Source organism: Chelon labrosus (genome assembly GCF_963514085.1).
Source record: "Chelon labrosus genome assembly, chromosome: 18".
In the NCBI taxonomy this organism is placed as follows: domain Eukaryota; kingdom Metazoa; phylum Chordata; class Actinopteri; order Mugiliformes; family Mugilidae; genus Chelon; species Chelon labrosus.
In genome coordinates this window covers 14,232,478-14,242,968 of record NC_140351.1, presented here as the reverse complement: position 1 = coordinate 14,242,968, position 10,491 = coordinate 14,232,478, and the positions used below count along the sequence as shown (strand labels likewise).

Sequence of the window (10,491 nt, the reverse complement as noted above, 5' to 3'; positions counted from 1 at the left end):
TATTTATCTTTTATAAGCTACTCTTTTTGCTCTTGTTATTTTTTATTCTGCCTTTTCAGTAAGCTGTTCAGTAAACTTTCCCCATTGCGGGACAAATAAAGGTTTTTCTTATTATTATTATTACCCTTAACTTTTTTGGGTAGATGTGGTCATGGCGATTAGATCAATGATCAGTTTGGAGCCTGATTTTTATTTCAGTGCTGTGAATCTGGGAAATGTGCCAAGGACGGGACAGGTATTTGTTACGAATATTATTGGCAAGTAATAAAAATCAGGAAATGGGTGAGTAAAGAGCTTTCAGTCATTTTGTTTTTCTGTAACGTGTAGAAATAATTCAGCATATCTATATCATTGTCATGTTTTCTGTCATGTTTTGTCATGTTTTCTGTCTTGTCCTCCGTTCTTGGTTTTCTGTCATGTTTCTGTCATGTCTTCCGTTCTTGGTCTTTTCGTCATGTCTTTTCGTCATGTCTTTTCACAGTCATGGGTTTAGTTTCTTGGATTTTCTGTTTATTGTATTTTGTTAAGTCTCTTGGATTTTCTGTTGTATTTTGTTAAGTCTTGGTTTTTCTTCATAGAGATGGTTTAGTGTTTAGATTTTCAGTTTCCTGTTTTATTTTGTTAAGTTCTGGTTTTCCATGTCGTCCGTCATGTTGTCCGTCATGTCTTTCGTTTCTGTCATGGTTTCCATCATGGTTTAGTTTCTTCTTCTTTGTTTGATAATTTTGTTTTATAGGGACGTCTGGGATCCATCCCTTAAGGAGGGGGTTCTGTCATGTTTTCTGTCATGTCCTCCGTTCTTGGTTTTCTGTCATGTCTTCCGTTGTTGGTCTTTTCGTCATGTCTTTTCACAGTCATGGGTTTAGTTTCTTGGATTTTCTGTTCATTGTATTTTGTTAAGTCTCTTGGATTTTCTGTTGTATTTTGTTAAGTCTTGGTTTTTTTTCATGGTTTAGTGTTTAGATTTTCAGTTTCCTGTTTTATTCTGGTTTTCCATGTTGTCCGTCATGTCTTTCGTTTCTGTCATGGTTTCCATCATGGTTTAGTTTCTTGTGTTTTTGTTTATTGTATTTTGTTAAGTTCTTGGTTTTCATAGTCATGGTTAGTGTTTATTTTTTTCTGTTTCCTGTTTTATTTTGCTAAGTTCTCGACTTCCTGTTTTGTTACTCCATGTTTTCTTTTGATTAGATCATTGGTTTCACCTTTTGTTAATTCTTGCTTTGCTTCACCTGTGTCTCGTCACCCCTGCTCCTCGTGTGTATTTATAGCCCTGTCTTCCCCTTTGTCCCTGTCGCGTCTTACTGCTTGTTACTGCTTGTTTCCACGTCGTAGTGTTTCACGTTGTCCATGTATCTTGCCATAGCTTTTGTTCATGTTAGAGTTTTTCATGCCACGTCATAGTTTCATAGTGTTTTTGATTTTTGTTTGTTCTTTGGATTTCCTGCCACGTCAGCAGCGACCTTAGTTTTTGTAAGTTTGTTTTTGTATTAAATTCCCTGACAACAAACATGGACACAATCCACAGGAAAGGACAGAGCCGTCTGTACTTCCTGAGAAGGCTGGCGTCCTTCAACGTCTGCAAAAAACTGCTGCAGATGTTTTACCAGTCTGTGGTGGCCAGCGTCCTCTTCTATGCTGTGGTTTGCTGGGGAGGAAGCAGCAAGAAGAGGGACGCTGCTCGACTGGACAGACTGGTGAGGAGGGCTGGCTCAGTGGTGGGCACAGAGCTGGACTCTCTGGTGACAGTGGCAGAGAGAAGGACCCTGGACAAACTGCTGTCCATACTGGACAACGCCCACCACCCTCTGCACAACACCTTCATCAGGCAGAGGAGTGTGTTCAGTGGCAGGCTGCTGTCTCAATCCTGCTCCACCAACATACTGAAAAACTCTTTCGTCCCCCTGGCCATCAGGCTGTACAACAGCTCTCAGTGATGGCAGGAGACACAATAGACAATGGACATATCTTTTTGCACCTACTTACTGGACACTCTGTCATTACCATGTCTGTCTACCTCTGCTACATCTGGTGACTGTGATTTTCATTCATTTTTTCCCATTTGTAGCTCTCATATTTATATATATATATATATATATATATATATAAAAAACTTCTACTTCTACTGGTCACTTTATATTTCTAACAGGTCACTTTATATTTTTAACATAGTTTATAGTTGTATAAACATTTTATTTCTAGTCACTTTCTATTTTTTATATAGCTTTTGTATTTTATGTTCAATGTATGCAACTGCTACTGGATGCTTGAATTTCCCTCGGGATTAATAAAGTATCTATCTATCTTCCTCTGAAGTCCTGCATCTGGGTCCACACCTCCATTCCCCACAACCCTTTGTGACAATCATGGAACAACTGAACACTGAAAAGCTGAAAAACACTGGAAATTTTTCAAATTTATAGTGTATATTAATTTAGTTTGGAGTACATTTGTTCCACTGTTTTCTTTGCTGTTACTAACAAAATGGAATTTAGTTTGTGAATAAGTAGAAGGCCCATCTTCCATGTTTCCATCTTGGCTCTGTGTCAAAGTCATATATCATTTACCATGGATATAACGGACCTGAGATAATGTCATGGACTGTTTTCTAAATTAAAAAAAAAAAAAGTAAATGAAAGTATTATTTATTAATGAGGTGTTCTGTAACAAGACAAGATCATGCACTTTTATTTTTATTTAATGTACAACTTCAATCTGTCCAACGTTTAGTTCTTAAAATATGTAGAAATACCGCACTGATGACGACAGTTCCTGTACAGTGAAATTATCCATTGTTCAATACAGCAGTTAGTAAATTGGCCAGCGTACTGTTGGGGTCCAGTATTACAACTAAAGGTACATTTACTCCTGTCTCCTGGAAAATCTTGTTCTGCAGTGTCATGGCTAACATCGAGTCGATGCCCAGAGCACTCAGAGTGGAGTCATCATCCAGTTCATCTACACTTACATTTGTTATGTCACTGACTATTGTCTTCACACTTTCATGTGTGGAAGACACATGCTGAACTTTGGGCTCATTTTGTGTTTCGTCTTGGAGCTCTGCTTCCACTAAAGCTGACAGTCGCTCTCTGAGAGATGCATTTTGTGAAAGAACGTGAATCTTAAGATTCTTGTAGTTGAATTTGCAAATAACCTGTTGCGGTCTGTTCATCAAAAGACACTGTTTAAGTGCCTCGTGAACCTCGCAAACCTCCATTATCATCATTCCTTTTGCTTCTAAGAAGTTTTGGAAATGGTCTTTGTTCAGCAGCAGGCCAAGGTTCAAAGGACCCCAGTTGATGGACTGTCCGGCGAGACCAGTGTTTCTCCGATAGTGACAGAACATGTCGAGAAAAGAATTGGCTGCTGCATAGTTGCACTGTGAGGCGTTGCCTATGAACGACGAGATGGAAGAATAGCACACAAAGAAATCAAGTTTGTTGTGAAGTGTTGCTCGGTGAAGGTTTATAGCGCCGCTGACTTTGGGCTGCAGCACCTTTCTGAATAGAGACTCATCAAGAGAGTCAGTCAGTGCATCATGCAACACTGCAGCACTGTGAAACACTCCTCTGATTGGACAAGAGGGGAATCTTTGTACAAGTTTTGAGATTGCATCCATCACTTGCATCGACACAGAAACATCACACTGAACAGTCATGATAGCGACCCTGTATCTTTTCTGAAGGAGACCCATTTCAGACTGCATTTCATCAGATGGAATACTTCTTGATAGTGTTGCAATACAGCCTCCCCCATTGTGAGCAATGAACTTAACCGTCTCAAGTCCTAAACCAGAGAGCCCTCCGGTCACAATATAAACACAACCTTGTTTAAAGAGCCGTCCGGGCCTTGAGAGCAGAGGGATGTCAGATACTGGACAATCCAACTCTCTGTGGTCTAAAACAACTTGCTGCACTGTCTTTGCTGTGAAATAAGACTCACACTGAGGCTCTTTCATGCTTGACAACTGATACAACTCCTTCTTCAGAGGTAGAGATAACATATTGAAACCTAATGAGATTATCCAGTTGAGGATAATCTGGTTCTGTGCTTGTAGATTAGCCCTCTGGAGAACATCAGCCACGTCAAGCTTATGTACAAGAATGTGTTCAGTCTCTGGTGCAAGCATGCTTGTTGAGACCGAGGATGACATGTGACTGCTACACACAAAAATAATGTGTTTCTCAATGCCACCACCATCATAGAAATTCCTCCAAGAGTGATCAAACGGTGGCAGAAAAACAAACGCACAACTCTCATCAAAATGTGGAGGTTCCCCTGCGAAAGGTGGCTGAGAAGACACATTCCAGCCTGACCTGCTTGCTGTGAGAGCCAAAACTTTTATCAGAGCAGAAGCTGAGTCCGAGGCGATAATAGACATCTTTCTGTACTGTTTTTTGACTTTAGACAGCATCCTCTGCAAGATCTCCCATGCCAGTATGAAGTAGGACACACATGGAGTCTCTTTTAGAAATGGGAGTGTCTTGGTGGTGTAGCACACTGCTTCAGGAATTACAATCTTTGAGGTGGCAGGAACTGGATAACAGGAAGCAATATGGTCTCCCACTCTTAGATTATTGACACCTTTCCCAACAGCTGAGACAACGCCACTGAAATCTAAAGCAAGAAGCTTATGATTCTGTGACGTGTACTCATTCCAATACATTGTCCTGCCAAAGTTAAGATGGGAAGGGCTCACAGGGAAGTAATCTGATGAATGCACACATACATTGGTTAGCTGAATTTCAACTGACTTCTCTTGGACAGGATTGCCATTAGGGTTAGAAGGAATAGCAGACAAGTGAGACATTCTGTACGGATCTGTAGTCTGTAGGGCAAAGTCTCTCACAAACACAGTGTTCATATCACCTTCCCGTAAAGCCTTGTCATTCATCAGGGTCCGCACTATTCTTGTTGCCGATGCCTGTCCTTTACTGATCCTGACCTCTTGTTGTTTGCAGGTGATTATTACCTGAGCCAGTGTTTGAATGTCTTCACTGGTCACAGAAGCAAGGTCGATCAGCTGAAAAGAAAGACCCGCCAACTCTGCCGCACAAGACCTCGTCATGCCAGAAAGCACGAAACCAGGACTGACGTGGTCCACGGTTGTTTCTGTAGCTCTGTAAGTTATGACGCGGACAGCACATGAGCGTTTACTCTCCTTCACGGCTACAACAATCTGGCGAAATATCTCACAGCAAGTCACCGAGTAGTCCAGCATCTTCTCAGATGACAAGTGAGTCAGGTCCTCTACACCCCAAATGAAGAGAACATTCTCCAAATCCACATTGTTGATTAGTAAGTGGAAAACTAAATCTCGAACTTGATCTTTCTTCCAGTGCTCTTTATTCTCCACAAAGACTGACTCTGGGCATATATATGCCCTAAGTCTTTTAGCAATGGAGAGCTTATCTTCAAAAACAATTGCTTTTATTTGGCAATTTTGTAAGTCTCTCTTATGGGCAATTGCAACAATTTCATTGTGGAAGAACAGTGACTGAGGCCCATTTGAGCCCAAAAATGTTATCCTCACCCTCTTGAGTTCCACCAATACTCTCCCCTCTGTTGTGGAAAAGCAGCCACATACATCCAGGAAGTTTGGTGTCTCTTGAGTAGCTCGCAAGTACATGACCATTTCCTCCTGCAGTGGTCCTGATAAAGCTATACCCCCAACACCTGAAGGGAACCCTGGTTTGGCTGTTAGCTCTCCCATTGCTACCACAGCAGTCATTTGCAGAAAATAGTCCAGCACCACAGGATGAATGAAATAGTCATGAAGATATTTCAGAAGTTCACCAGGGACCTGAATCACTGCTATTGCTTCTTTGAATTCATTCCCAAAATGCACATCATCGAGCTGTTTGAAAAGAGGACCATACTCAAATCCTGCCTGAGAAAGAATTGAATAAATCTCCTTTCTCGTCATAACCAACTTGCACCTTTGGGAGATCACGTCAAGACAAATGGTTGATTCCTCTGATGGTAGCTTCCCATCTGCACACGTGTATGTGCCAGAGGCATGTGTTGCGACAGATGACTGGATTTTAAACGAGGCCTTGTTCTCTGCATGTTCCAGTATCACTTTCAGCTGCTGACATCGTGAGTTGAGTGTGAGCACGTTGTCGAATCTAACACTGAGATGGAGCAGAGTAACTGGTTTCTTTGGTATCAAACTAGCCATGACTGAGGCAAATGCTAATTCAACATAAAACGCGCCTGGTACAATGGAAATGCCGTTGTTCTTATGCTCCCACAGATATGATGCAGTCTGTAGTGAGAGGTTGCACACAAACTCTTTGTTATCCGCCTTTATTTCAGATATGAGTGTATGAGAAGAATAGGGAGGCAATTCATCGCTTTTTCTCAAAGCTTCGAAATTCAGTTCTTGCTTTGTGTTGTCAAACTGATAGACCGGAAGAGCTGTGGGCAATGTCTCACAGTCTCTATCACAGCTATAGAGCTTATGCCAGTCAACATTGACACCAAGCTCAAATAATTTTGCCACTGTCGAGAGGATGGTGTCACAATCTCTCTCTGGTTGGACAGAAGAAAGAACAATGGTATCACTTCCCAGAGTCTCATGTATGTTCCTTTGGAGAGCCCTACGAGGTCCAATCTCTACAAAGACCACATTTCCTTTGGACTTGTGTTTGGTGGCAGCACGAAGCGTTTGTTCAAATAAAACAGGCTCTCGGATGTTCTTTGCCCAGTACATACCACTGCAGAAATCACCATCTGAGCTCATGGCTCCGGTTACTGTTGAAAACAGTTTGCACTCCAAATTGTTGGCATCTAAATGGTCTATACTTGTTACAATGTCGTCCAATATTGGATCCATTACATGGCTATGGTATGCTGCTGGAACATCTAAGACATGGAGGAAGAGATTTTTATCTGTGAACATACTCTTGAGCATCTCTCGGAGGATGTGTATAGCATCTGCTTCTCCTGATAGCGTGCACGAAAGAGGGCTGTTGAAAGCAGCTACACAAATTTTTCCTGGAATCGTTAACATAATTTTTACTACCTCTTCCACAGCCACATTGCCAACCACAAGCATTTTCCCCCCTGTGACTTTGCTCTGGAGAGCACTTCGGTGGTGCAACACTTTCACAGCATCCTTAAGAGACAAGAGGCCGGAACAGTGAGCGGCAGCAACCTCGCCAACAGAGTGACCAAGCATGGCATTGGGTTTAACACCCCAGTGCTTCAGGAGAGCAGCAATGCCGATCTGAATCGCAAAAAGAAGAGGCTGAACAACACTTGGCTTGCTGAAATCGTAATTAGCGTATTCACCAGCAATCCATTTACTGATGCTGATAGTGGTATTGTGACTCCGGCCAAGATTCTCGACCTCCCTGACCTTATCTCGAAAGACAGGAAACTCTCTCATTAGCCGGCTGCACATCCCCTTATAGGCGACACCGTTTCCACAAAACACAAAGACCACCTGCATGTCAGACCTTGATGGTGCAACCTTTGTCTTCAGTGCAGATGTCAGCTGTCGCTCTAAATCTGAGAGGGTAGATGTTGGGAAGGCTTTCCTATATTTTTGCTTGTAATGACTCCTTCCACATGCTGAGGTGTACAGGAGTGCCTGCAAGTCAACTGTTTGCTTACTACTAAGTTTTTGATGGGTGTCGGTGATGGACAGGATGAGTGATTTCTCAGAGGCTGCGGATATTACAAAGAGTCTCGGACAACTTTTTGGTATCTGTGTTGGAACCGAGATATGGTTATACTCTCTTAAAATCACGTGAGCATTTGTACCGCCAAACCCAAAGCTGTTGATCCCTGCTACCCTTTCTCGTGGCCCATTTGTTTTCCACTTCTCAGCTTTAGTTGGAATATTTAAATTCAAGGCTTTTACATCTATACTGGCACTGTCTTCTGAGTAGAAGACTGTGGGGACAATGGTCTCATGCTTCATCATTAGGAGTACCTTGATGAGTCCAGCAACTCCAGCTGCAGATTCTGTGTGTCCGATATTGCCCTTCAAAGACCCAATCATCAGTGTATCCGAACAAGGAGGTCTGGCTTCAGCAATGACGTTCGAGATGCTTCCTGCCTCTGTCGGGTCTCCAACAGGGGTCCCAGTCCCATGCGCCTCAATGTACTGGACACTTGCAATGTCATATTCCGAGTAGGTTCTGTGCAGCAGCTCCTCTTGTTGTGTCATGGAGGGTTTGGTGATTGGAGAGACAGAGTGCCCATCTTGGTTGACTGCTGTTTTGCTGATGATGCCCCATATTTTGTTGCAATCTTTTATGGCCTTTGAATAGAAAAATCGCACCATTAGCAGGGTAGCTACTACCACAACATTAGGCATTCACATTACATGAAATGACTGTAGGTGAAGTGCATTTATTATAGTCGAGAGATAATTTGGTGAGGCAAATGAAAATAAGTTCTGAAATTGATTATACACTATAAGCTGCAGTTCTATAATCATGTAACTCTTGCAATGTGTCTTCAATAGTAAACTGAGTTAATGTGCTGATCAAAGTGCATGGCCTGATCCAATGTTAGATATGATACTGTATAGCTGAGGACAGGGACCAAAGAGACTGAACCAATCTGCCGAGTTAAACTATCTGAAACAAAGATAACTGATTCTTCAATCTTAATTGCACTGAACTATAAAGAGCGGTCAGCCATCCAGACCTCTATGGCAGCCAGACATTTATTTAAACCGTTTTTTAAGCTCATCAGTGAATGAAGAGACAGAGAGCTGAGAAAATAAGAAAAGGATAAAGGACCCAAGATAGGACCATGGGGCACACCACGGCTCACTATAGAACAGTACTTTCAGACATGTAGGGACCAAGTAAACCAACATCCACTCAATGTAATCATAAACCTACGTGTTTCAGAGGTTTCAGGAGTACTACACCACAGCCCTCTCCTCTGCCATAGCCATCTGCTCTGCTGGAGAACGGTTTGCTGGTTCCTTCAGGTGAGATCATTTTAGCCTTGCTGAGAGCAACAAACACTTTTGGCTCTATTATACAGTTAACTCCTCCACATAGCGCCATCTCACAGTCTCCTGTTTGAAAGAGAAGTTATACAATATGGACATTTTCAATACTGTGCAACAATTAACCCAGTTTCTGGGAAATCATATGAATTACCTTGCTTTATAGCCTGGCAGGCTATATGTAGAGCCACCAAAGATGAGGAACAGGCACTGTCAATGGCAAAAGAAGGGCCGGTGAGATTAAAGGTGAAGGAAATTCTGTTGGCAGCAAAACTCATGGCCGTCCCAGTGCCGTTGTAGTGGGTTATTGTACTCGGACAGTTATTTCTGAGCACCTCATAGTCCCTGTTCATCAGACCTGCAACACCACAGTGAAAGCACAGTAGGTTACAACTAGTACATCATGAAACTGGGCTTGCGATTTTAAATTAAATGTGATAGAGGTACCTATGTAAACGCCAGTTCTGCTTCCACTGATGCTTTCCATAGCAATGCCCGCATCCTCTAGTGCCCTGTATGTACACTGCAGAAGGAGTTTCTGCTGAGGGTCCATGAAGTCAGACTCCACTTCAGTAATACCAAAAAACTTGTAATCAAACTCATTAAACCTAGAACATAAGAAAGAACTTTCATCATATCAATTATCTGTCAAGAGAATAAAATAATCCGCCTTAATTTACTCATGCTTACCCTTCTATAAGAGCTGCTTTGTTTGTATATGCCTTTCCAGGTTTGCTATCATCAGCATCAAACCAAACCGCAGTGTCAAACCTCTCTGCTGGAATATCTACCACACAGTTCTTTCCCTCGAGCAGAACCCTCCAGAAACTGTCCAACCCTTCGCCTAAAATAAAAACTACAATAGTAAGTATAATTTACCTTATATTTTGACAAGTGGAGGATGTGTCAAAATGAAGTCGTACCTCCGGGGAAATTGCATCCAATCCCAATAACAGCAATGTCATCCTCCGCGTCGTCCATTGTTCCTTTTAGCTAATTACGAAGTTGCTTTATTCTAAAAGCCAAAGTGAAAATTCAAGCCTCTCCATAGTGAAGCTTAATCTTCAGTGCTGTCTTCAGTAGGAAATAGTGCTGCTGCGTTCTCCCTACTCTTTATAAATACTGTGCCAGGTCAAAGAAAAGACACAATAGGACAGTGTTGTGTCTTGTTGCATCTCTGCTGGCTTCATCTGGAACTAAATACACTAATTGGAGGTTGAGATCATTGAAAGGCAGCAGTAAATAAGCTCTTGTTCTTGTTCACAGACTGACAAAGAAAACCTGGCAAGTATTTATAGACATTCTCAAGGCAGTATTGTGATGAATTAAAAGACCATTTTACATGTGTCACTAGTAGTGGCCTGCACTTGCTCGGTATATTTAGAGCCCTTCAGTGTCTGTCAGCTGATTGTTTTGGTATTGGAACAATTACTGTCGACTATCGGTATTTAGTAGTTAATCTAATGTACAACCTGTCCAGTGAGAAGAGTCATAAAGTAAGAGTTAATCACCGGCCT

At 42.0% G+C, this 10,491-nt stretch overlaps 1 protein-coding gene across 1 annotated transcript; it reads right to left on the bottom strand.

Moving 5' to 3' along the window:
* Positions 1-2,772: 2,772 nt before the first annotated feature.
* LOC311503836 (mycolipanoate synthase-like) lies at positions 2,773-10,382 on the bottom strand. The gene is made up of 6 exons (XM_084566727.1): positions 9,898-10,382; positions 9,665-9,818; positions 9,422-9,582; positions 9,129-9,332; positions 8,862-9,043; positions 2,773-8,269 (listed from the first exon to the last, which is right to left on the bottom strand). The coding sequence occupies exons 1-6, from the start codon at positions 9,953-9,955 to the stop codon at positions 2,783-2,785; spliced, it is 6,246 nt and encodes a 2,081-aa protein (XP_084422853.1). The 5' UTR covers positions 9,956-10,382; the 3' UTR covers positions 2,773-2,782.
* Between the last annotated feature and the right edge of the window lie 109 nt (positions 10,383-10,491).

Bases quoted from the DNA above. Each gene is read 5' to 3' on its own strand.
- LOC311503836 (XM_084566727.1), bottom strand. From the start codon at position 9,955: ATGGACGACGCGGAGGATGACATTGCTGTTATTGGGATTGGATGCAAT. The intron at 9,819-9,897 runs GTACGACTTCAT...TTTTTATTTTAG, and splicing joins TGGATGCAATTTCCCCGGAG to GCGAAGGGTTGGACAGTTTC. The intron at 9,583-9,664 runs GTAAGCATGAGT...CTTATGTTCTAG, and splicing joins AAAGCAGCTCTTATAGAAGG to GTTTAATGAGTTTGATTACA.